Consider the following 26993-nt stretch of genomic DNA (forward strand, 5'->3'; position numbering starts at 1 on the left):
TCCTGACCTCAAATTATTCACCCACCATGGCCTTCCACAGTGCTGGGATTACAGGTGTGAGCCACCGTGCCCAGCCTAGGGTAGCACTTATCAACTAGCATTTTAAATATGCTTTGGGAAGCTGGACCCAGTGACTCATGTCTGCAATCCCAGCACTGTGGGAGGCCAAGAAAGGAGGATCAATTGAGTCCAGGAGTTCAAGACCAACCTGGGCAACAAAGGGAGACCCTGTCTCTACAGAAAAAAAAAAAAAAAAAGGCAGCCAGGCATGGTGGCCCTCACCTGTGGGCACAGCTACACAGGAGGCTGAGGCAGAAGGATCACTTAAGCAAGGCCTTGTACCAAAAAATAAGTAAAAGTAAAAAATAAATGGTTATTTTTGTTGTTGTTGTTGTTTGGTCTGAATGTTCTACTAAACTGGAAGCTTAGCTAGTCATGGTGGCTCATGCCTGTAATCCCAACACTTCGGGAGGATCCCTTGAGACCAGGAGTTTGAGACCAGCCTGGACAACATAGTGAGATCCCATCTCCACATGAATAAATACACTGGGCCGGGTGCGGTGGCTCACGCCTGTAATCCCAGCACTTTGGGAGGCCGAGGCAGGTGGATCATGAGGTCAGTTCAAGATCAGCCTAACCAACATGGTGAAACCCCATCTCTACTAAAAATACAAAAAAATTAGCCAGGTGTGATGGCAGGCGACTATAGTCCCAGCTACTCGGGAGGCTGAGACAGAATTGCTTGAACCCGGGAGGTAGAGGTTGTAGTGAGTCGAGATCACACCACTACACTCCAGCCTGGGCAACAGAGTGAGACTCCATCTCAGAAAAAAAAAAAAAAAAGGACAGGTGCGGTGGCTCACGCCCGTAATCCCAGCACTTTGGGAGGCCAAGGCGGGCAGATCACGAGGTCAGGAGTTCGAGACCAGCCTGACCAACATGGTAAAACCCCGTCTCTACTAAAAATACAAAAATTAGCTGGGCGAGGTGGTGCGCGCCTGTAATCTCAGCTACTCCGGAGGCTGAGGCAGGAGAATCACTTGAACCCAGGAGGCAGAGGTTGCAGTGAGCTGAGATCACGCCAGTGCACTCCAGCCTGAGCCACAGAGGGAGACTCCGTCTCAATAAATAAACTGGAAGTTCTTTGAAACCAAAACCACGTATGTCTTCAGTTTTTGGTACAGAGCCTTGCACAAAATAGGCATCTTTTATTTATTTTAGAGATGGGGTCTCCGTCTTATGTTGCCCAGGCTGGAGTGCAGTGGCTATTCACAGGTGCGATCATATCACAGCTGACTGCAGCCTCAAATTCCTGGGCTCAAGTGATCCTCCTGCTTCAGCCTCCCGAATACTTGAGACTACTAGATACTCGAGAAAAGGCAAGAATGTGGTCTGAATGTTGGGAAAGTAGTTCATCTGGTGAAGAGAGGAGAGGATTCCAGGTGAGGATCAGGTATCCTGAAGAAAGGCGAAGAAAGGCGTGGTTGGAGCACAGCGGTAGAGCCGGAGGGCAAAGGTGCTGGGCAGGAGAGGCGGGAGGACAGAGACGGCGCAGGAGCGCGGTTCCACAGGGTCAGGTCCCTAACACGCTGGCCAGAGCAGGGAGCCGACCTCCAAACTCCCAGGGAAAAGAACCAGTTGCCCACCGGCAGCACCTCACACCTCGCCCTGACCACAGCACGTGCGCCCGGCCCGCCTCGCACCCTGGCCCGGGTGGGGGGGCTCAGGGAACTCCCTGGGCGCTCAGGAGGGACGCCCCGGGCGGGGCGCGCAGGCGCGCTGAGGCCGCGAGCCCCAAGGGGCGGGAGGGTGCGCGCGCTTCCTCGCGCACGCGCGCACAGAGGGGGCGACGGCCGCGGTGACGCTGCGGCGGCGGCGGCGGCGGGCGGGCGGCGGCGCGTGATACCCGGTGTCTTGGGAGCAGTGCCCCGGCCCCCGCCGCTCCCGCCGCCGCCATGTCGGGCCGGTCGGTCCGGGCGGAGACCCGCAGCCGGGCCAAAGACGACATCAAGAAGGTGATGGCGGCCATCGAGAAAGTGCGGAAATGGTGAGGGGCCGGAGCTTAGGGGTCTGGCGGGGGTCGCGGGTCCAGGCCCTGAGGAGCGCGGGACTGGCGACTCGGGTGGGAGCCGACCTGCCGGCGCTGGGGGAGGGGGACGCGGGAGAAGACGGGAGGAGGGCGTAGCTGGCGTCGGCGTGAGGTCAGAGGGCGCGCCGGCCGCGGCCAATCAGCGGGCCGCCCAGTTCGCGGGCCCGCCCACCTGCTACGGCTGCGGTCGCGCGGTGCCCGGGAGGGGATGCCGGCTTCCGGCCCGTGCCGGGGCCGCCTGGCCTCGGTGTTCCCGCGCCCGGCCCAGCCGGGGACCTGCCCTCCACTCTTCCTGGGCTTTGGCCCCGCCTGCGTTTCCAAGCTGGCGCTTGATAATATCGAGTATCCCTGGAGTGATTTCAACCCGCCAGGCTGAGAGCTCTGCGTATTCAGGCATTGAAGTTGGGTGAGTTTATGGGTTAGTCTATCTGTTAAGGGAGGAAGCCTGGTGTCATCCAAAGGGAAACCCCTCACTATCCCCCAGAACCTGGCCCCTGCGCCGCGAGCTTGGTAGGCATTTTCTCTTGCTGCCCTGCCGGCTGTCAGGAGAGTCCTTTGCAAACTGTGTACCAGCTTCCCTTTAATTTCTCTGCTTCTGCTCTTGCTCATTCCCCAGTCCGTTCATCGTCTGCACTGAGTGATTTTATTTTTCTCACTTCCGAGTAGCAGTGGTCTTTTTAAAGTGCACATCCTTACTTGGGAGGCTGTGGTGGGAGGATTGCTGGGACCCAGGAGTTGGAGGCTGCAGTGAGCTATGGTCATGCTACGGCACTCCAGCCTGGGCTGCGGCGAGAGACCCCATGTCTAAAATGTGCATGGAAGACGCCGGTTGAGCACCTGTTTTGTATCCGGATCTCTGATACACACTGTATCGGTGTGTATCAGAGTCAGCACATTAAACTTTCACAGCCAACTTCGTTAACTCTTTTCTATAGCCAATTACTACCAATAATTAAAAACCCAAGTATGGCTAGGTGAGGTGGCTCAGGCATGTAATCCCAGCACTTCGGGAGGCTGAGGCGGGTGGATCGCTTGAGGCCAGGAGTTTGAGACCAGCCTGGGCAACATAGTGAGACCCCGTCTCTACAAAAAAATAAAAGTTCAAGTAGATGTTACCTCCCGCCAGGAAGCCTTCCTTAACGTCTCCCACCCCTCACCCTTTACTCCCTTTAAGATCATTGGTACATTGGCCTTTACTTGTGTGTTTATCTGTCCATTTCCCCACAAGAGGGAAGTTCCTTCTCTTTTTATGTATGAGGGCTTCATATATAGTTGGGTTTCCGTATAAATAGTTTAATTTACTGATGGTTTTCCTCGTCCACCTTTAATCCTCTGAGATTTTGGTGAAACCTGAGAACAGGCACACCCTTCTCTTCTGCCCATTTTTGACCCCCCGCCCCTAGCAGGCTAGCCTGAAGGGCCATCCTCTGTCACCTGGAACTCTGTACCAGCCTCCCTTCTCTCTCTGCTGCTCTTGCTCATTCCCCAATCTGTTCACTGGCACCAAGTGATGCTATTTTTCTCTCTTCCGAGTTACAGAGTGATCTTAAAGTGCACAGCTTTATTTGGGAGGCTGTGGTGGGAGGATCGCTGGAGCCCAGGAGTTGAGGCTGCAGTGAACTATGATCCTGCCATGGCACTCCAGCCTGGGCAACACAGCGAGACCCCATCTGTAAAAAATATGTAAAATGTGCATCTTATCCTAGCACCCCTAGTAATGCTTCAGTGGTTCCCTTCTTGCTTTTAGGATAAATACCGAAGAAGGCCTTCCTTCCTACCTCACTTGGCTGGCTCTTTCCCAGGATGCCCACCGTCTTTCCAGTGAAGTCACTCTGCTCTACCTACCGCCTGGCATTCTTCTTCCTCTCTTTTCTCCTCCCTCTTGCCGAGTTAACTCCTAGCACAGCTCAAAAGTTGCTTCCGTAGGTTCACCACTTGAGATTCCCAATCTAGATCAAGTCCCCTTCACAGAACTTTCCACGATTGTATTAGATGGACTCATGAGACAGAGTCTTGCTCTGTCACCCAGGTTGGAGTGCAGTGGTGCAATCTCGGCTCACTGCAACCTCTGCTTCCCAGGTTCAAGCAATTCTGCCTCAGCCTTCTGAGTAGCTGATTGCAAGTGTACACCACCACACCCAGCTAATTTTTGTATTTTTGTAGAGACTGGGTTTCGCCATGTTGGCCAGGCTGGTTTTGAACTCCTGACTTCAAGTGGTCCTCCCACCTCGACCTCCCAAAGTGCTGGGATTACAGATGTGAGCCACTGCATCTGGTCTCCTGTATTTGGCTAATTAGCCTACAAAAATGGCAATTTGATATGGTTAAACCTAATGATTAAGTGACTGATCTTGAATTGAGCTATTCATGTCTGTTTCCAGATATAAGACAGGGTCTGCGAGGGCAGGGACCATGGATCTTGTTCTCTGCATCGCCAGGTCCTAGCACAGCCTGTTGTAGACTAATTGGTTGAATAAATGAGAAAATGGAGTGGTCTGTTCAGGAATTCTAGTTATTTTCTAAGACTTCAATTCATTCCTTCTGTTACATCACAGTCTCGTTACACTCCCAGTATGTCTTTTTTTTTTTTTTTTTTTTGAGACCCAGTGTTGCTCTGTTGCCCAGGCTGGAGTACAGTGGTGTGATCTTGACTCACTGCAGCCTCTGCCTCTGGGGTTCAAGCAATTCTTTCGCCTCAGCCTCCTGAGTAGTCGGGACTACAGGTGTGTGCTACCATGCCCGGCTAATTTTTGTATTTTTAGTGAGGACAGGATTTCACCATGTTGCCCAGGCTGGTCTCGAACTCCTGGGCTCGAGTGATCCACCTACCTCAGCCTTCCAAAGTGCTGGGATTACAGGCGTGAGCCGCTGTGCCTGGCCCTATTACGTCATCATTTGCTGAAGAACATCAACAATTACAACAGCAGTTACTTTTTTTTGCTTTTTTGTGACTTCACATTTGGACTTGACCCTTTGAGAAGTTGGCTCAGATCTGTGACAAAGCAGTTCTCTGCATTTGGCCCTTGTTCCTACTGACAGCAAGCACCTCTTAAGGTATCAGTGGACCTTACAATAAGCAGATTCGTTCTCTGCCTGGAATGCTTAGGGAATAACCTTCTTGGAATGAAGGAGAGGCTGGGCATGGTGGCTCATGCCTATAATCCCAGCACTTTGGGAGGCTGAAGCAAGAGGATCGCTTGAGCCCAGTAGTTCAAGACCAACCTGGGCAACATGGTGAAACCCTGTCCTTACTAAAAATACAAAAAATTAGCTGGGCATGGTGGCCTGTAGTCCCAGCTACTTGGGAGGCTGAGATGGGAGAGTCACCTGAGCCTGGGATTTTGAGGCCGCAATGAGCGGTGATTACGCCATTGCACTCCAGCCTGGGTGACAGAGGGAGAGCGTATCACACACACACACACACACACAAAATAGAGCATTTCCTTTGTTCTGTCTCCTCCACACATTTGTTTGCAGACCTCGAAGGTGCTCTGTGGGCAAGCTCAGAACAGTGGCATTCTAATCTGGTGTAGATAGTTGGGGGTCCTTAGTCATTTAGAGAGTGACCTTGTGCAAGACTTTTATCCCTCTTGTCCCTTTGCTTATTTCATGAGTGTAGTGGACTGATAAACTCTGCCATTTTTACCCCTTTGGAACACAGCAGGAGACAAAAGGATTTCTACAAAGCTTTGGAACTTCAAAGTTGAAATTTAAAAAATTTCTTTAGACTAGTTTTCTTTTTCTTTATGCAGTCTTAGTAACCCAGAAAGGGAAAGGATCTAACTTTTCACACCCACCACGGCGTACCCCCCAGCAGCAGGTGTCTCTCCTGGGATTGTCTGTCCCTTGGAAGAACCTTTAACTGGAAACTAAGTAGGCCAGGTGCAGTGGCTCACGCCTGTAATCCCAGCATTTTGGGAGGCCAAGGTGGGCAGATTGCTTGAGGCCAAGAGTTCAAGACCAGCGCGGGCAACAAAGAGAGATCCCCCCCTCCCCGCCGTCTCTCCAAAAAATAAAAATGTAGCTGGGTGTGGTGGCATGTGCCTCTAGTCCCAGCTACTCAAGAGGCTGAGGTGGCAGGATCGCTTGAGCCCAGGAGGTCAAGGCTGCAGTGAGCTATGATTGTGCCACTTCACTCCAGCCTGGGAGGCAGAACGAGACGCTGTCTCACTAAAACAAAGGAAAGTAGTAATAGAACTCATATATTTGGTAAAGAGAAAAGCAGCCAACGTAACTGACATGCAAGTAAAAAAGAATATGGTGCTGTGTGTGCTACCTTCCAGCCTTATGTCCCACATCTTTTTTTTTTTTTTTTTGAGACAGGATCTCTGTTGCCCAGGCTGGAGTGTGGTGGCGTGATCTCAGTTTACTGCAGCCTTTGCCTCCTGGATTCAAGGGATCCTCCCACCTTAGCCTCCCGAGTAAACTGGGATTACCAGCACACGCCACCACGCCCAGCTACTTTTTGTATATTTTTTTGTAGAGACAAGGTTTCACCATATTGACCAGGATGGTCTCAAACTCCTGACCTCAAGCGATCTGCACACCTCGGCCTCCCAAAATGTTGGGATTACAGATGTGAGCCACTGCGCCTGCCCTGTATTTTTTTTTAGAGATGAGGTCTCGCTAAATGGCCCAGGCTGTTCTCAAACTCCTAGGCTTGAGCGATCCTCCTGCCTCAGCCTCCCAAAGTGCTGGGATTACAGGTGTGAGCTACCGTACCCCATCAAGAGGAAGTTCAGAAGGATTCCAGATTGAAGGAGTGATCTGCTGAGTAGTAGAAAAGCACAAGTGATGAGCAGAAAACACATTGCATTGTTTTATCGGTTCTAAGAAGTGTCTTTCTTTTAGGGAGAAGAAGTGGGTGACTGTGGGTGACACGTCCCTGAGGATATTTAAGTGGGTTCCTGTGACAGACAGCAAAGAGGTAAGTGTGGATGAAAATCAAAAGGTACCATTTTGTTTGTTTCTTTATTTGATTGCCTCTTTTTTTATGAGACGGAGTCTCGCTCTGTCGCCCAGGCTGGAGTACAGTGGCATGATCTTGGCTCACTGCAACCTCCGCCTCCCGGGTTCACGCAGTTCTCTGCCTCAGCCTCCCGAGTACCTGGGGTTACAGGTATCTGCCACCACACCCAGCTGATTTTTGTATTTTTAGTAGACATGGGGTTTTACCATGTTCAGGCTGGTCTTGAACTCCTGACTTTGTGATCCACCTGCCTCAGCCTCCCAAAGTGCTAGGATTACAGGTGTGAGCCACTGCACCCAGCCTAATTGCCTCTTAATTAAAGGAATTTATTTTCCCGGAATTGAGTGGAAAATACTTCAAGGCACCCCTTTTACTGGTCCATGCAAGGCCTCTCTTTTTTATTTTCCTTCTTTATTCCTTTCCCTTAACTCAAGCCTCTTTTCCAGGGCTTGACAAACTACAACCCTGGCGTATTCCTTACGTTTGTCAGTATATTTCTATTAGAACATAATTGGCTGGGTGTGGTGGCTCATGCCTGTAATCCCAGCACTTTGGGAGGCCAAGGCGGGCGGATCACTTAAGGTCGGGAGTTTGAGACCAGCTTGGCCAACATAGTGCAACCCCCATCTCTACTAAAAATACAAAAAAATTAGCCGGGCTTGCTGGCGGGCACCTGTAATTCCAGCTACTTGGGAGGCTGAGGCAAGGAGAATCGCTTGAACCTGTAAGGCAGAAGTTACAGTGAGCTGAGATCTCGCCCCTGCACTCCAGCCTAGGGCAACAGTGTGAGACTCGTCTCAAACAAAAAACCAAACACATAACTATGCCCACTGATTTACTTATTGTCTGTGGTGCTTTTCAATTACGATGACAGATTGAGTGGTTGCCATGAGGCCTAATGGCCCATAAAACCTAAAATATGTATCATCTGGCCCTTTAAGAAAAAGTTTGCTGAGACTTGCTCTTATGCGATTAGCCCCCCACTGTAGTGTGTGTATCATGTGTATATACATCTTTCTAATTCTGATGTAGGCCTTTGTGATTCATCTTTGTTTGGATACTTGCATATTCTTTGAAAATACATAGCGTTGTTTCATATGTGTATTTTTGTTTTTAAACAAAACTTACATATGTACAGCGTTTTGCCAGAAACTCTTTGTATTCTCTTTGACTCCCGCTCTGTCACCCAGGCCGGAGTGCAATGGTGCAAGCTCAACTCACTGCAACCTCCACCTCCCAGGTTCAAGCGATTCTCCTGCCTCAGCCTCCTAAGTAGCTGGGATTACAGGCGCCTGCCACCATGCCTGGCTAACTTTCGTATTTTTAGTAGAGACAGGTTTCACCATGTTGGCCAGGCTGGCCCTGAACTCCTGACCTCAAGTAATCTGCCCGCCTCAGCCTCCCAAAGTGCTGGGATGACAGGCATGAACCACCATGCCTGACCCAACCTTGTTTTGAGAACCCTCCATGTATCTGTAAATACAAGTAGAATTATTACCTTTGACTCATGCATTGCATTTTCTTATTTGCAATGAGTACCTTTATGTATTTTCTGGGTAATAAATACCCAGTTTATTTCCAACTTTTTTTTCTAATTGTTTTTTAAAATTTCTTTTTTTTTTTTTTTTTTTTTTTTTTTTTTTTTTTTTTTTTTTTTTTTTTTGAGACGGAGTCTTGCTCTGCGCCCAGGCTGGAGTGCAGTGGCCGGATCTCAGCTCACTGCAAGCTCCGCCTCCCGGGTTCCCGCCATTCTCCTGCCTCAGCCTCCCCAGTAGCTGGGACTACAGGCGCCGCCACCTCGCCCGGCTAGTTTTTTGTATTTTTTAGTAGAGACGGGGTTTCACCGTATTAGCCAGGATGGTCTCGATCTCCTGACCTCGTGATCCGCCCGTCTCGGCCTCCCAAAGTGCTGGGATTACAGGCTTGAGCCACCGCGCCCGGCCTAAAATTTCAAGTATAAAACATACAGAGAAGTATATAAAACATAAATGTACAGTGTATGAATAAATATAAAGCTACCACCCTTGTGAGAACCACTCAGTGTAAAACATAGAGCTTTGCCAAGACCCCAGCAGACCTCTTTGTAGCTCTTCCCGTCCTCTTCCTCCTGCCCCTCTAAAGGTAATCACTCTCTTACTTTTGCTTTTCTTACCACTCTCTAGTCATTCATAAACAGTTTTTCCTTTATTACTATTTTTGAGATTTTTTTCCCAGAGACAAAAATCTCACTATGTCACCCAGGCTGGAGTGCAGTGTCATGATCTCCGCTCACTGGAGCCTTGACCTCCCAGGCTCAAACAATCCTCCCACCTCAGCCTCCTGAGAATCTGGGATCACAGGCACGTGCCATCGTGCCCAGCTAATTTTTTTTTCTTTCTTCTTCTTTTTCTTTTTTTTTTTGGCGGGGGGAGAGATGGGAGAGGCCTCATGCACTGACTTCTTACTGTTTTCTTCTACGTTTGTTTTTCTTTTTGCTAGAGTACATCCTTCAAGAGTTTTGTCAAAGAGAGCTTCTGTGGGGAAAACTTTCTGAAAATATCTTTGTTTCACTTTCATGTTTAAAATTGATTTTATCTGTATATGAAATTCTAGGTTCAAAATTTCTTTCTTTCTGCACTTTGAAGCTATTACTCAATTGTACATCCAGTGTCGCTGTTGAGAAATGTGATGTTATTCCCATTCTTGAGTCTTTGTAGGTGATCCACTTGGCTTCCTGGAAACTTTAGCATTTCTTCTGTCTTTGATCTCCTAGGAATCTAGGAATTCCCTCAAAATATTCTGAAATGTTTTTTTCTGTTTATTTTATTTTATTTTATTTTTTTGAGACTGTCTCACTCCATAGCTCATGCTGGAGTACAGTGGTGCAATGATGGTTCACTGTAGCCTCGATTCCTGGGCTCAAGAAATCCTTATGTCTCCACCTCCCAAGTAGCTGAGACTACAGGCACGTGCCACGACGCCTGGCAAACTTTTAAATTATTTGTAGAGACAGGGTCTCGCTGTATTGCCCAGGCTGGTCTCAAACTCCTGACCTCAAGCAATCCTTCTGCCTTGGCCTCCCAAAGTGCTGGGATCACAGGTGTGAGCCACTGCACCCACGCAACTGCTTGCTTGCTTGCTTTTCTTTCCTTCCCCTTCCCCTTTCTCTTCCCCTTCCCCTTCCCTTCCCCTTCCCTTCCATCCTTCCTTGACGGAGTTTTGCTCTTGTTGCCCACTGGAGTGCAAGGCACAATCTCAGCTCACCGCAACCTCCACCTACCGGGTTCAAGTGATTCTCCTGCCTCAGCCTCCCGAGTAGCGCTTGCACCACCACGCCCAGCTAATTTTGTATTTTTGGTAGAGATGGAGTTTCTCCATGTTGGTCAGGCTGGTCTTGAACTCCTGACCTCAGGTGATCTACCCGCCTCTGCCTCCCAAAGTGCTGGGATTGCAGGAATGAGCCACCGCGCCTGGCAACCTGCTTTATTTTTTAACTTTTCTCTCATTCATTTCATTTCTCATCTTTTCCTGGTGCATTCTGAGTTTCTCAACACAGTTTTTGCTCATTAATCTTTTATTTAGCTGTATGTATTTCAATTAATTTCATTCACTTAATTTTTATTTGAGCAAATTATATTTTTCATAACAAATTGCCTCAATTGGTTCTTCCTCAAAACACTTTTTTTTTTTTTTTTTTTTTTTGAGACAGAGTCTCGCTGTGTCACCCAGGCTGGAGTGCAGTGGCATGATCTCATCTCACTACATCCTCCACCTTGTAGGTTCAAATGATTCTCCTGCCTCAACCTCCTGAGTAACTGGGATTACAGGCATGTGCCACCTTGCCCAGCTAATTTTTTTCTATTTTTAGTAGAGACGGGTTTCACCATGTTGGCTAGGCTGGTCTCGAACTCCTGACCTCAAGTGATTTGCCTGCCTTGGCCTCCCAAAGTGCTGGGATTACAGGCATGAGTCACTGCCCCTGGCTAAAACAACTTTTCGATATTATCCGTATCTTTCTGAGAAGATCTATGTTTAATTTCAGTTCTTCTGCTCCTTCTGGTATAGACTGTTCTATTTATCAGGGTGCCTGTATTCCTCCAATCTCTGGTGAGTTTTAGCTGTTCTCTTACCTTTTATTCCCTTGGGACTCTCAATTGCATTGGCTGGTAATGTATAACTAGGAGGACCGAAGCCTGAGCCGTAGTTTTCCTTTCTGTAAATGAATTTAGGAGGTCGAGGTTAGCCTCGGGGTTCAGCCTGTCCCTTTTGCTCTCTGCTGTCGTCTCTGGCTCCAGGAAACCTCCCAGCACCAACCCTACGGACTCTGCCTTTATCTGAGAACAGCCATCCCAAGAAGTTCTAGGATGCCAAACTCATGGAGTTGATGGGGTGTGGTTCTGGAGCAACTGTTTATTCCCTATCCAGCCCTGGCTCTGGTGAGGCCATTACCCACAGGAGTCAAAGGCCAAGGAGTTAAATCTCTTGGGCATTGTGTATAGATAGGAGTAGACGCTGCTAGAAAACTCCCTTCCCTTGGCCAGGTGCGGTGGCTTACGCCTGTAATCCCAGCAGTTTGGGAGGCCAAGGTGGTTGGATTAGCTGAGGTCAGGAGTTCAAGACCAGCCTGGCCAACATGGTGAAACCCCATCTCTACTAAAAATACAAAACATGAGCCAGGCATGGTGGCAGGCACATGTGATTCCAGCCATTCGGGAGGCTGAGGCAGGATAATCGCTTGAACCTGGGGAGGCAGAGGTTGCAGTGAGCTGAGATCGTGCCACTGCACTCCAGCCTGGCAACAGAGCGAGACTCTATCTCAAAAAAAAGAAAACCAGGCCAGTCGCGGTGGCTCAAGCCTGTAATCTCAGCCCTTTGGGAGACCAAGGTGGGCGGATCACTAGGGCAGATCATGAGGTCAGGAGATCGAGACCATCCTGGCTAGCACGGTGAAACCCCATCTCTACTAAAAATACAAAAAATTAGCCGGGCATGGTGGCAGGCGCCTGTAGTCCCAGCTACTTGGGAGGCTAAGGCAGGAGAATGGCGTGAACCCGTAAGGTGGAGCTTGCAGTGAGCCGAGATCGCGCCACTGCACTCCAGCCTGGGCAACAGAGCAAGACTCCATCTCAAAAAAAAAAAAAAAGAAGAAGAAGAAAACCCCTTTCCCTCCAGCTCCCCACAACTCAACCCCCTTGATCCCTCCCAGGGGCTCCTCATAGGCTTGTGTTGGCTGAACTGGGCTCTTGAGGGTCTATCAGTGTATCTCCCCTATGGTGGTCCATAGTGGTGTGCCGTCTTCTAGCATAGATTTGTTAGTTTAGGAAAAATGGAAAAGAGAAAAACACCATGAAGGAGACGAGAGAGTGGGACATGGCTGCTGGGACAGTAAATTGGCACCAACTTTGTACAGGTCACATTAGTCGTATATATATATATATATATATATCTCCACTTTCAAAATACCTATTACTTCAATACAGAAGTTTTACCTTTAGGAATTTATCTTCAGGAGATAGTCATGCTGTATTCAAGGTACTTCTACAATGTTGAGTGTTATGGCATTATTCATAATATTTAAAAATCTTGAGGCTAGGCACGGTGACTCACACCTGTAATCCCAGCATTTTGGGAGGCCGAGGCAGGTGGATCACCTGAGGTCAGGCGTTCGAGACCGGCCTGGCCAACATGGCAAAACCCTGTCTCTACCAAAATACAAAAATTAGCTGGGTGTGGTGGCACCCATCTGTAATCTTAGTTATTCAGGAGACTGAGGCTGGAGAATCGCTTGAAGCCAGGAGGTTGAGGCTGCAATCAGCCAAGATCACGCCACTGCATTCCAGCCTGGGCGACAGATTGAGACTCTGTCTCAAAAATAATAATAATATTTTTAAAAGATTGCCCAGATGCAGTGACTCATGCCTGTAATTCCAGCACTTTGGGGGGCCAAGGTGGGAGGATCACTTGAGGTCAGGAGTTCTAGACCAGCCTGGGCAATGTAGCAAGATACCGTTTCTACAAAACATTAAATTAAGTTTAATTTAAAAATTATTGGGTGGAGGGTAGGAGGAGGGAGAGGATCGGCAAAAATAACTAGGGTACTAGACTTAATACCTGGGCGATGAAGTAATCTGTTTTTTTTTTTTTTTTTTTTGAGATGGAGTCTCGCTCTGTCCCCCAGGCTGGAGTGCAGTGGCACAATCTTGGCTCACTGCAAGCTCCGCCTCCCGGGTTCACACCATTCTTCTGCCTCAGCCTCCCGAGTAGCTGGGACTACAGGCGCCCGCCACAGCGCCCGGCTAATTTTTTGTATTTTTAGTAGAGACGGGGTTTCACCATGGTCTCGATCTCCTGACCTTGTGATCCGCCTGCCTCAGCCTCCCAAAGTGCTAGGATTACAGGCGTGAGCCACCGCGCCCGGCCTGAAGTATTCTGTATAACAAACCCCCGACACAAGTTAACATATGTAACAAACCTGTACATGTACCCCTGAACTTAAAATAGAAGTTAAAAAAAAAAAGAAAAATTAGGCCAGTTGCAGTGGCTCACGCCTGTAATCCCAGAACTCAGGAGGATCTCTTGACACCAGGAATTTGGGACCACCTTGGAAAACACAGTGAGACGTTGTCTCTACAAAAAAATAATTAGCCTGGTGTGGTGCCACATGCTTGTAATCCCAGTTACTTGGAAGGCTGAGGTGGAAGAACTGCTTGAGCCCAGGAGTTTGAGACTGTAGTGAACTATGATCATGCCACTGCACTCCATTCTTGGGGATAGAGTGAGACCCTCTCAAAAAAGTAAAAAAATAATAAAAATTACAAGCAAAGTAAAAATGATTGTACATAATTCACTAAGTGATTGTGCACCCATACCTTGTAAAGCCTTGTAACTATGATAAAAGATGTTATCGTTGGGCATGGTAATGCTGTCCTATAGACCCAGCTACTCGGGAGGCTGAGACAGGATAATCACTTGAGCCCAGGAGCTGGAGGCTGTAGTGTGCAATGATGGTGCCTGTGAACAGCCACTGGACTCCAGCCTGGGCAACATAGCGAGACCCCATCTCTCTTTAAAAAAAAAAGAGAGAGATTTTGTTAGCATTATTCATTGGGTTAGGAGAATGTTTATAGTATGGTGAGTGGGGAGGGGAAGCAAGTTTATGCTGTATTAGGACCCTTTTTCTTTTTTTTTTCTCGAGACAGTCTTGCCCTGACGCCCAGGCTGGAGTGAAATGACGCGATCTTGGCTCACTGCAGCCTCCACCTCCTGGGTTCAAGTGATTCTCCTACTTCAGCCTCTCAAGTAGCTGGGACTATAGGCACCTGCCACCATGCCCGGCTAATTTTCGTATTTTTAGTAGGGATGGGGTTTCGCCATGTTGGCCAGGCTAGTCTCGAGCTCCTGATCTCAGGTCCTCAGGTGATCCACCTGCCTTGGCCTCCCAAAGTGCTGCGATTACAGGCGTGAGCCACCGCGCCCGGCCTATTATGACACAAATATATGTTCACACAAATATATGTTCATATTGTGGCTAGTCATATAGATGATTTTCCTTTTCTGTATTTTCAGAATTCCCTGTAGTGAATACAAATTTTGTATCAACACAGAACCATTAAAATAATATAAATGAGATATCAGAAAAAAGTGATGATAAAGCCAAAAGTTGGCGTCAGTGCTATATGAAACTGTGCATCAGATACATTGCCACATCCTTTTTGAAAGCAGTGAGGCTCCAAAAAAAACCTGTAAAAGTAATGGTCAGGTGTGGTGGCTCACACCTGTAATCCCGGCACTTTGGGAGGCCGAGACAGGTGTATCACTTGAGGTCAGGAGTTCAAGACCAGCCTGGTCAACATAGTGAGACCCTGTCTCTACCTGAAAATACAAAAAATTAGCTGGGTATGGTGGCGCATGCCTGTAATCCCGGCTACTTGGGAGGCTGAGGCAGAAGAATCGTTTGAACCTGGGAGGCAGAGGTTGCAGTGAGCTGAGATTGAGCCAGTGCACATCAGCCTGGGCAACAGAGCGAGACTCCATCTCAAAATAAAATAATAAAATAAGATATGATAAGATAAAATAAAATAATCAGACCAGGCACAATGGCTCACACCTATAATCCCAGCACTTTGGGAGGCCCAGGCCTTGCAGTGGAGCTTGCAGTGAGCTGAGATCGCACCACTGCACTCCATCCTGGGTGACTCCACTGCAGGCGGAGCTTGCAGTGAGCTGAGATTGCACCACTGCACTCCATCCTGGGTGACAGAGTGAGACTCAGTCTCAAAAAATAAAATAAAATATAAATTAGCCCGCGTAGTGGCATGTGGCTATGGTCCCAGCTACTTGGGAGGCTGAAGTGGGAGGATTGCTTGCACCTGGGGGTTCAAGGCTGTGTGATGAGCTATGATTGTACCATTGCACTCCAGTCTGGGTGACAGAGCAAGACCCGGTTCCAAAAAAAAAGGAATAGAAATAAAAGATGCAAAACTAAATGTCCAGTATTTGGGAAGTGATTAAGTGAATCATGGAAATATTAAGCAACCATTAAAAATGTTGATTGGGTACAGTGGCTCACATTTGTAATCCCAGCACTTTGAGAGGCCGAAGCAGGCGGATCCCTTGACCTCAGGAGCTTGAGACCAGCCTGAGCAACATGATGAAATCCTGTCTCTACAAAAATTAGCTGGGCATGGTGATGTGCACATGTGGTCCCAGCTACTCAGGGAGGTTGGGGTAGGAGGATCACTTGAGCCCAGGAGGCGGAGGTTGTAGTGAGCCGTGATTGTGCCACTACATTCTAACCTGCGTGACAGAGCGAGACCTTGTTTCACATAAAAAAAAAAAGAAATTTATGTAATATATGTAATAGTAAAGTGTTTGCAATTACATCGAAATTATATCTGAAAAATGAAGGAAAGGACACAGGGACCCATAACTGTGCAGTTGATTTACTCCAGAGGTAAGATTGAGTTATGGGCCGGGCGTGGTGGCTCGCGCCTGTAATCCCAGCACTTTGGGAGGCTGAGGCAGGCGGATCACAAGGTCAGGAGATTGAGACCATCCTGACTAACACAATGAAACCCTGTCTCTACTAAAAAATACAAAAAATTAGCCGGGTGTGGTAGTGGGCGCCTGTAGTCCTAGCTACTCGGGAGGCTGAGGCAGGAGAATGGCGTGAACCTGGGAGGCGGAGCTTACAGTGAGCTGAGATCCGGCCACTGCACTCTAGCCCGGGCGACAGAGCGAGACTCCGTCTCAAAAAAAAAAACAAAAAAAAAAATTGAGTTATTAACAAAAATTATGTTACTAATACAATGCATCTACCAGAAATGTATAAAAAGTATGAACTGGTAAATTTGAGGCTACTCAGATTTAAACTTTTGGCTTTTGGGATGCTCTCATTTTCATATGCCTGGATTTACTCTGGGCTTTTTTTTTGTTTTTTTGTTTTTTTTTTGAGATAGGGTCTAACTCTGTTGCCCAGGCTGGAGTGCACATAGCTCACTGCAGCCTCGAACTCTCAGGCTCAAGCAATCCTCCCAACTCAGCCTTCTCAGTAGCTGGGACCATTGGCATGTGCCACCGTACGTGGCTAATTTTTTATTTTTTGTAGAGATGGGGTCTTACTATGTTGCCCAGGCTGGTCTCAAACTCCTGGGCTCAAGCGATCCTCTCACTTCAGCCTCCTCAAGTGCTGGGATTACAGGCATAAGCCACTGTGCCTGGTCCTTTGGCTTTCTTGTTGCAAGCTGGTACTTACCTGCCCACTGTGGTTGCCCTGCACTTATAACCTATATCTTTCTTGGAACAAATGTTATAGGTAAAAATAGACATGGGGTGATCATTTTGTTTTTTGGGTTTTTTTGTTTGTTTCTTTTTGAGATGGAGTTTTGCTCTTTTGCCCAAGCTGTTATAAAGTGGCGGAATCTCGGCTCACTGCAGCCTCCACCCCACAGGTTTAAGCAATTCTCCTGTCTCAGCCTCCAGAGTAGCCGGAATTATAGGCACATGCCACCACGCCAGGCTAATTTTTGTATTTTTATTATTTATTTATTTATTGTTTTATTTTAATTTTTTTTTAGATGAAGTCTCGCTCTGTAGCCTATGCTGGAGTGCAGTGGTGCCATCTTGGTTCACTGCAACTTCCACCTCAAGCAGTTCTTCTGCCTCAGCCTCCCAAGTAGCTGGGATTACAGGCACGTGCCACCACACTTGGCTGCTTTTTGTATTTTTAGTAGAGACAGGGTTTCACAATGTTGGCCAGGCTGGTCTCGGACTCCTGAACTCAGGTGATCCATCCATCTTGGCCTCCCAAAGTTCTGGGATTATAGGCATGAGCCACTGCGCCCGGCCGGGGTGATCATTTTGAATGGATGAGGCTGACGGATTAGGAATAGAGCTAGCCCGGGCCCATTTGTCCTGTCACTGCGTTACACGAGGTTCCTCCGCCTCTCACTTTTTTTCCCATTCGGCTACTGAAACAGGAATCTTTCTCAAATGAGTGTTTTGTATTTCTTGCCCTTTCGTATAGAGAAGGGTTGCCTGAGCAGTTTGATCAGGGCAGGAGAGGGATACTATACACTAGTTGAAGTGTATATATCTGCCTGTTGCTTGTGATTCATGATATTCCTGCTAGAAGGGTTCATTTTTTCTGAGGCTTGAGGAGAAGTGCCTTGTCCAGGATTCTGTTTTTCTTTGGGTCCTTGGATTCTCACGCTGCTGTCATTTTTTCTGTTCAGTCCTAATCCAGACCTCTGTGGTCTGTCACATAGCACCCTCCTCCCTCTCTGTGAGTCTCCTGCTTGGCTCTGTCATATTCCTCTTTTTTTCCTTTTCTAGAAAGAAAAGTCAAAATCGAACAGTTCAGCAGCCCGAGAACCTAATGGCTTTCCCTCTGATGCCTCAGCCAATTCCTCTCTCCTTCTTGAATTCCAGGGTGAGTTGCATCTCTGTGTCTTCCTTGCAGGAGAACAAAAACTTGGATGAATGCATTAATAAGAAGAATTGGCCGGGTGCTTGGCCGGGTGCAGTGACTCACGCCTGTAACCCCAGCGCTTTGGGAGTCCGAGGTGGGCAGGTCACCTGAGATCAGGAGTTCAAGACGAGCCTGGCCAACATGGTGAAACCCAGTCTCTACTAAAAATACAACAAATTAGCTGAGCGTGATGGCGCGCGCCTGTAATCTCAGCTACTCGCGGGGCTGAGACAGGAGAATTGCTTGATCCCAGGAGGTGGAGGTTGTGGTGAGCCGAGATCGCACCACTGCACTCCAGCCTGGGCTGCAGAGTGAGACTCCGTCTCAAAAAAAAAAAAAGAATTCTGTGTATCAATTCAGTGCCTGCTTTTTCGCTGGTATTTTGCTAGGCACTTGACCTAAATCTTTTCATTTAAACTTCACGGTAACACTGCAAGATAGATAATGGGATCCTCGTTTTCCAGTGAAGGAAACTGAGGCTCAGAGAGGTTAAGTTACATGTCTGAAGTTACATAACTTGTAAATGACAGACTCCGTGTCAGGTCCTGGTTGTCTGAATCAGAAGCTTTTTTTTTTTTTTAGATTGTACTTCATTTTTTATTATTTGTAGAGATAGAGTCTGGCTATGTTGCCCAGGCTGGCCTTGAACTCCTGGCCTCAAGCAGTCCTCCGGCCTTGGCCTTCCAAGGTACAAGCAAGAGCCGCTGCACCTGGCCTAGACTGTATGTTTTGTGATAGTGGCTTAGAGAGGGCTACCCAAAGCCAAAGCTTTTGCTTACCCACTGTTTGGACATGTTCTGCCTCCTAAACCAATCCCGCTGGGTCAGCACTATAGTCATGATACTGCCTTTTACGTTTACCTGCTAGGTACTGTCTACAAAGCACTTTTACTTTACTGTCTCATTTTTACCCATGTATCAGCCTGTGATATAAACCAGGCAGTTATTAGCATCCCTATTTAAGGAAACGGATGCTCAGGGAGGAACAGTGTTTTGTTTAAGTTCAAAAGTGACAGCTTTATTCATTTGGTAACAAAATGCTACTTCCATTTTAGTGTGGGTATTAAAGGTCTTTGTAGGAGTCAAGACTAGCGTGAGTTTATGACTTTCTCTTCAAAACCAGATTTGAGCTAACCCAGTGTGTAGTTATCCCTTCCCCACCTCTTTCCCAGGCCCCACCAAGGTCAACCATATGCTGTTGGAAAGGGAACACCGATGTGTGTTCAGTAGTCAGAAAGCTCTGGGAGACATATGAACCTCCATTTCCTCAGTCTGGCCACCATCTCCTCCTTTTCATTTAGTAAATACCATGAACTGTATGCAGGTACTGTGCGTTGCACTGGGAATCAAGGACAAGTGAGCTACAGAGCCTGTCCACAGAGGCTCACGGGAGGACGCACGTGTGCGAAATGGTAAATGCAAGCGTGCATGGGCTATCATGGGAGAGTAAGAGAGGTTGGTCATTTCCACCCATGCGAGCCAGGGAGGCAGGGTTCTGTGGAGGAAGTGATGTCTGGACTGTGTTGGGAGGTCTGGGGCTTTCCAAGACAAGAGAAGGCAGCCTAGCCAAGGAATAGCTGGGCAGAAGCACCCATGTGTGACGAAGCTTTTGGGTAAGGGTCCAGCCTGCCTGGAGCTGAGGATGCTGTGGGAGAACAGTTCTCTTGTGGGAGAACAGCAGGCACTGAGGCCAGAGATCAGAAAGGACTTCCTATGTTTCAACAAGGCCAACTCGTGCCTGTCCTAAGAAGTACTGGGTATGGCCGGGCATAGTGGCTCACGCCTGTAATCCCAGCACTTTGGGAGGCTGAGGTAGGCGGATCACCTGAGGTCAGGAGTTCGAGACCAGCCTGGCCAACATGGTAAAACCCTGTCTTTAATAAAAATACAAAATTATCCGGGCGTAGTGGCACAAGCCTGTAATCCCAGCTACTCAGGATGCTGAGGCAGGAGAATCGGTTGAACCCGGGAGGCAGAGGTTGTGGTGAGCCAAGATCGTGCCATTGCACTCCATCCTGGGCAACAAGAGCGAAATTCTGTTTCCAAAAAAAAAAAAACTATACTGGGTATGACATTTCTCCCTTAGGCAGCAGTGGAGCGTCAAAGGGTTTAGAAAGGTCTCTCTGGAAGTGGTTTGCAGTTCAGTTTAAGGTACATGAGACTGGAGGCAGGGCAGTGACGTAGGTGGCTGTTGCAGGAGGCCAGGCTAGAGATGAGGAGGCTTGAACTGAAGCAGTAGGAGAGGAAGGAATGAGCATAAATGATACCAGAGCAGGAGGGGAAACACTTTGGTGACTGACTGCTGTAGGTGCAGCAGAGGAAGGCATTGGTGACTCTTACTTTTTTCTTTTTTTAAAATTATTATTTTTATTTTTTGAGATGGAGTCTCGCTGTGTCACTCAGGCTGGAGTGCAGTGATGCAATCTCAGCTCACTGCAACCTTCACCTCCCTGGTTCAAGCGATTCTCCCACCTCAGCCTCCCAAGTGGCTGGAATTACAGGCGCGTGCCATCATGCCCAGCTAATTTTTGTATTTTCAGTAGAGATGGTTTTACCATGTTGGCCAGGCTGGTCTCGAACTTCTGACATCAAGTGATCCTCCCACCTTGGCCTCCCAAAGTGCTGGGATTACAGGTGTGAGCCACCGCACTCGGCCTGGTAACTCTTAAGTTTTGAAATTTGGTGGTGACTTTAAGCCTTCAGGCAGAACTCCCAGGTGCTAATCTGTCAGTCCTTGGGGCAGTCAGGCAGCTGAAGCCTGAGCTCACCACCTTCAGACACCACCAGCCTCCTTCAGGTGCCCAAGGGTGCCTGACAAATGTCATTTTCTTTTTTTTTTTTTTTTTTTTTTTTTTTTTTGAGACGGAGTCTCGCTCTGTCGCCCGGGCTGGAGTGCAGTGGCCGGATCTCAGCTCACTGCAAGCTCCGCCTCCCGGGTTTACGCCATTCTCCTGCCTCAGCCTCCCGAGTAACTGGGACTACAGGCGCCCGCCACCTCGCCCGGCTAGTTTTTTTGTATTTTTTTTTTTTTAGTAGAGACGGGGTTTCACCGTGTTAGCCAGGATGGTCTCGATCTCCTGACCTCGTGATCCGCCCGTCTCGGCCTCCCAAAGTGCTGGGATTACAGGCTTGAGCCACCGCGCCCGGCCTAAATGTCATTTTCTACACATCTTGTGATGTGAGAAGGATTGAGAAGTACTGACCAGAGACACAGCTACACCCCTCCCTTCCACAAGCTGCAATCAGTGGATAATAAAGAAGCATTTAATAAGCATATCCTGACCTTCCCGAAGTGTAATGTTGCATAAACATAAAGATTCTGGCTGCCTCTGGTACTTATAATCTATGTCATGTAGGCCGGGCACAATGATTATTATGCTCAGTTGTATACTTGACTGCCTAAAGTGATGCCAGGCCCTTGGCTGTCCAGAGTTCCTCTTGAGGAGAATGACCACACTCAGCTGCTGCCTTTGTTCTGTTTGGTTTTCAGATGAAAACAGCAACCAGAGTTCTGTGTCTGACGTCTATCAGCTGAAGGTGGACAGCAGCACCAACTCAAGCCCCAGCCCCCAGCAGAGTGAGTCCCTGAGCCCAGCACACACCTCCGACTTCCGCACGGATGACTCCCAGCCCCCAACCCTGGGCCAGGAGATCCTGGAGGGTGAGTCGTGGTTGGCCCAGGATGAGTTTCCTAGAAGGGCCTTGCTTCCTGCTCTTGTTGCGTCTCATCTTGAGAGTAACAGGCTCGAGAGAGCGCTTCAGAGCCAGGCGGCACCAAGCCCTTTCTCACCAGCTTCGGATATTTTGAGGAATGATTATATTTTCCCCTTTCACAGAGTGAAGGGAGAAAACAAGCATTAGAGTTGAGTGCCAGGCTTTGGAAGGAACTTGGGTATTTGACACCTGTTATAATTCTCTTAAAAATCCTGTGAGGTGGCAGCTATTGTCTTCTTTTACAGATGAGGAAAATGATCATTCAAGGCTTAGAAAGATTAAATTGGGCTGGGCACGGTGGCTCACACTTGTAATCCCAGCACTTTGGGAGGTCTAGGTGAGCGGGTCACTTGAGGCCAGGAGTTCAAGACCAGCCTGACCAACATGACAAAACCGTGTCTCTCCTAAAAACATAAAAAATTTAGTTGGGCATGGTGGCATGTGCCTGTAAGCCCAGCTGCTCTGGAGGCTGAGGCAGAAGAATCGCTTGAACCTAAGAGGCAGAGGTTGCAGTGAGCTGGGATCACACCAGTGCATTCTTGCCTGGGCAACAGAGTGAGACTCTATCTCCAAAAAAAAAAAAAAAAAAAATGCCTGGCATGGTGGCTCACGTCTGTAATCCCAGCACTTTGGGAGGCCGAAGCGGGTGGATCACCTGAGGTCAAGAGTTAGAGACCAGCTTGACCAACATGGTAAAACCCCATCTCTACTAAAAATACAAAACTTAGCCAGGTGTGGTGGCACATGCCTGTAATCCTAGCTACTCGGGAGGCTGAGGCAGGAGAATCACTTGAACCCAGGAGGCAGGGGTTGCAGTGAGCCGAGATTGCACCACTGCACTCCAGCCTGGCGACAGACCTAGATTCCATCTCAAAAAAAAACAGAGTGAAAGGTTAAATCGCTTGTCTAAGATCACATGGCCGTCTAGTTACTGTTGGAATGAATGTCACTTTAAGTCCTTCTGTCTTCAGCATTTTTGCTGTCTGCATCACATCCTGCTAAATTTTTTTCCTTTCCTTTTTTTTTTTTTTTTTTTTAAGAGATAGGGTCCTGCTCTGTTGCCTAGGCTAGAATGCAGTGGCTGATTCTTAGCTCACTGCAGTCTTGAACTCCTGGGGTCAAGTGATCCTCTTGCCTCAGACTCCCTAGTAGTAGGATTGTAGGCCTGTGCCACCATGCCTGGCTATCTTTTAATTTTTTGTAGAAATGGAGTCTTACTATGTTGCCCAGGCTGGTCTTGAACTCCTGGGCTCAAGCGATCCTCCCACCTCAGCCTCCAGAGTAGCTGGGATTATAGGCGTGAGCCGCCATGCCCGACCCAGGTTTCTTGTTATAATATAGATATATAGATGTGTCTTAGGCCCTTGTTAGCTTTCCTGTGCTGTGACCCATTAACAGCCAACTACAAAATGGAACTTGTTTCTCCATGGGAAATGCCAATTGTAGTTAATATTTATTGTGTTCTTACTATTTGGCATGCACTGTTCTTAGCTCCTGTGTTTATTACTTCATCTAGTCCTCACAGCAACTCTCAGAAAACTGGGAGATTGAGTTAGAGTCATAATGTTTGGGCTGGAGGATGACAAGATGAGCGGATTTGTGGGTTCCAGATATCTCCAGCCCAGCAGAGATGGCCCTCTGCAGTCTAGCAGTATTTTGCCCTTCCACCATTCATGGCTGTGACCTGGTCCAGCTGGGCCCTGAATGAATGTTTGCTTCTCAGGCCAGTATTCTCCCCTCCTCACCAAGCCACCTCCACACAGCTCTAAGGAAGCTCCCCCAGGTCCAGGCCTCAGGGGACCTCTGCCTCAGGCCGACCCTGCTGCCTTTTCAGAGCCCTCCCTGCCCTCCTCGGAAGTGGCTGATGAACCTCCCACCCTCACCAAGGAAGAACCAGTTCCACTAGAGACACAGGTAAGCAGTCACTTTGGGGTTTCTAGTTTTTCATTTGTTTGGTTTGAGGCAGGGTCTCGCTGTTGCCCAGACTAGAGTGCAGTGGCACAATCTTGGCTCACTGCAACCTCCACCGCCTCCCGGGTTCAGGTGATTCTCCTGTCTCAGGCTCCTGAGTAACTGGGATTACAGGCGCCCACCACCACACCCGGCTAATTTTTGTATTTTCAGTAGAGACGGGATTTCACCATGTTGGCCAGGCTGGTCTCGAACTCCTGAGCTCAAGTGATCTGCCCATCTCAGCCTCCCAATGTGCTGGGATTACAGGTGTGAGCCACTGTGCTGGCCAGGCTTCCCAGTTTCTAAGTCAAAAAACCAGGAAAGACTGGATGTGGGCTTGGATCTGCAGCGCTGGAAATGAGTCCCGAGGTTGTAGGCAGGGGAGGAAGTTTGATCATCTGCTGGAAGGAGCAGGGTGGGCATCCCATTATAATGGTGGTGGGAAGGTTCTGGTTGGGAGGGCTGGCCCTGGCATTCCATGCTCTGCCTGCCCCTAGGTCGTCGAGGAAGAGGAAGACTCAGGTGCCCCACCCCTGAAGCGCTTCTGTGTGGACCAACCCACAGTGCCGCAGACGGCGTCAGAAAGCTAGCACTGTCTTGGCCCTCCGCCTCCTGACCCTGCCTCTATTTATTGCATTCTGGTTCTGGCCGCGCTGCGTTGCTGGGGTAAGGACAAGCACTGGGGTCGAGAGCCTGCACACATAAGCCTTCCGGGCTGGAAGGCTGGCGTAGGACTTGGGGCTGTAGCATCATCTTCCCGTCCCTGGCACCTGTGTCTACTGGCTCCTGAGAAGAGGAGCGCTCATGTCTTTTTTGCACCCCAAGTTGGCTGGAGCATCGGCCACCCCAAGATTCATCTGTCACCTGCAGGCAGCAGTCTCTGCTCCAGAATCTCTGGACAGAGCTGCTGGCAGCTTCTGCGAGAAGAGAGAGATGTGGAAGGCACCCTCTAGAAGAGTGTGCGCCTCGGGTTACTTGAACTTGAATGGAGACTGTAGACTCCCGGACTTTCCCCTAGGACTGGGGGCCCTGTAGGCTGCTGTTGGAGAAGGACTGGGTAGAGACGTTGGAGGGAAGGGAAGGGCTTTTCTCCACACAAGGGCAGAGAGTCTGTCTAGATTTCTTGCTGTCCTGCCAGTTCCGCCCATGCCTGAGGTGGTCCTGCCTCTCACGGGCACCCTAGCTGCTGACAGTCCTTTGTGGCCGCCGTCCCCATCCCCTGCCCTCAGCACACACGTCCGCACACACAGCTTTCTTTGTTCTCACCTGTACCTGTCATTCCAACATCCCTGCCTCTTGCCACAAACTGCCCCAGCAAGAATTTGAGGTTCTGACAACAGTACCCATCCCCCACAGTACCCCTTCAGCTCAGTTTCTAGAAAGCTCCCTTTTCTTTGAAATCTGCATGTTGAATTGAACTTTGTGATTTTATTTTTTGTTTCAAAAAAGTTTAAGAAAATGGAAATGGGCAACAGTGAGTGAAGACATATTTTAGCACTGAATAGAATATTTTTAAAATTAAACTATTTGAAATATGTCCTGTTGGTATCTGAGTGCTTCGTTCTTGAAGGTTGCAGCAGTTGGGTGGCGGTGGTGTCTGAGTGCTTGTGGGATCACTGTGGGCTGGGCCTGCCCATCCTTTCACTCCCACAGTGTGGACTTCATGACAGTGATTTCCAGCCTCCCTTTGAAGCTGTCACGTAGTTCAAATTATGCTTCTTGCTGGGCGCAGTGGCTCATACTTTTTATCCCAGCACTTTGGGAGGCCGAGGCAGGAGGATCACTTGAGGCTAGGAGTTTGAGACCAGTCTGGGCAACATAGCAAGACCCTATCTCTATCTAAACAATATTTTAAAATTAAAACATAACAGCCAGGCCAGGCGTGGTGGCTTACACCTATAATCTTAGCACTTTGGGAGGCCGAGGTGGGTGGATCACCTGAGCTCAGGAGTTCGAGACCAGCCTGACAAGTAAGGTGAGACCCTGTCTCTACTAAAAATATAAAAATTAGCCAGGCATGGCGGCAGGCACCTGTATTCCCAGCTCCTTGGGAGGCTGAGATAACAACTGCTTGAACCTGGGAGGTGGAAGTTGCAGTGGGCCAAGATTGCGCCGCTGCACTGCAGCCTGGGTGACAGAGCGAGACTCCATCTCAAAAAAACAAAACCAAATTCCATCCCTGTGTACACCAAATGCAATCCATGGACGTGTTTTCCACAGATGCAAGTAGTTCAGAGGGATTCATGAGTTCTTTTTTTTTCCCTTGTGGTAAAATACACATAACATAAAAGGTCTTTTGTTTGTTTTTTGAGACAGTCTCGCTCTGTCACCCAGCAGGCGGGAGTGCAGTGGTGTGTTCTTGGCTCATTGCAACCTCTGCCTTCTGGGTTCAAGCGATTCTCATGCCTCAGCCTCCCAAGTAGCTGGGATTACAGATGTGCCACCACGTCTGACTAATTTTTGTAATTTTAGTAGAGATGGGGTTTCACCATGTTGGCCAGGCTGGTTTTGAACCCCTTAGGCTCCCAAAGTGTTGGGATTACAGGCGTGACCCACTGCACCTGGCCAAGAGTTACTTTTGTCACTGTTGTCAAGTGTGCATTTCAGTGGTACTGAGTACTGAGTACATTCACAGTGCTGAGCAGTCCCTACAGTCCAGCTCCAAACTTTTTTATTACCCCGAATGGAAACCTCATGTCCAGTTAGCATCGTTCACCATCTTCCCCTCCCCTCAGACCTTGGCAGCCACAGATCTGTTTATTTCCCAGAGTGATTCCCCTCATTTCTCACAGGGGCTCCAGGTGTCACGGATTAGACTATAATCCAAGTTCTACTGTTCTGTCTTTTTTTTTTTTTTTTGAGACGGAGTCTCGCTCTGTCGCCTGGGCTGGAGTGCAGTGGCCGGATCTCAGCTCACTGCAAGCTCCGCCTCCCGGGTTCACACCATTCTCCTGCCTCAGCCTCCCGAGTAGCTGGGACTACAGGCGCCCGCCACCTCGCCCGGCTAGTTTTTTGTATTTTTTAGTAGAGACGAGGTTTCACAGTGTTAGCCAGGATGGTCTCGATCTCCTGACCTCGTGATCCGCCCGTCTCGGCCTCCCAAAGTGCTGGGATTACAGGCTTGAGCCACCACGCCCGGCCTGTTCTGTCTTATTTTATTTATTATTATTATTTTTTTGAGACGGTCTCGCTCTGTCGCCCAGGCTGGCAGTGGCGGGATCTCGGCTCACCGCAAGCTCCGCCTCCTGGGTTCACACCATTCTCCTGCCTCAGCCTCCTGAGGAGCTGGAACTACAGGCGCCTGCCACCACGCCCGACTAA

The 26993-nt window shown here is 48.7% G+C and overlaps 1 protein-coding gene across 2 annotated transcripts; it reads left to right on the forward strand.

The window, feature by feature from the left end:
• The first annotated feature begins 1806 nt into the window (after window positions 1–1806).
• Window positions 1807–25210, forward strand: BCL7B (BAF chromatin remodeling complex subunit BCL7B). 2 transcript variants are annotated; one of them, XM_030933388.1, is made up of 6 exons: window positions 1807–2047; window positions 6941–7016; window positions 17871–17967; window positions 21496–21666; window positions 23554–23633; window positions 24170–25209. In XM_030933388.1, the coding sequence occupies exons 1-6, from the start codon at window positions 1956–1958 to the stop codon at window positions 24260–24262; spliced, it is 609 nt and encodes a 202-aa protein (XP_030789248.1). In that variant the 5' UTR covers window positions 1807–1955; the 3' UTR covers window positions 24263–25209. The 2 variants fall into 2 exon arrangements, with proteins under 2 accessions (XP_030789248.1, XP_030789247.1); XM_030933387.1 differs by lacking the exon at window positions 17871–17967 and adding an exon at window positions 17998–18100 and having other exon boundaries at window positions 1832–2047; window positions 24170–25210.
• The last annotated feature ends 1783 nt before the right edge of the window (window positions 25211–26993 follow it).

This window comes from Rhinopithecus roxellana, chromosome 6 (genome assembly GCF_007565055.1).
Source record: "Rhinopithecus roxellana isolate Shanxi Qingling chromosome 6, ASM756505v1, whole genome shotgun sequence".
Classification (NCBI taxonomy): domain Eukaryota; kingdom Metazoa; phylum Chordata; class Mammalia; order Primates; family Cercopithecidae; genus Rhinopithecus; species Rhinopithecus roxellana.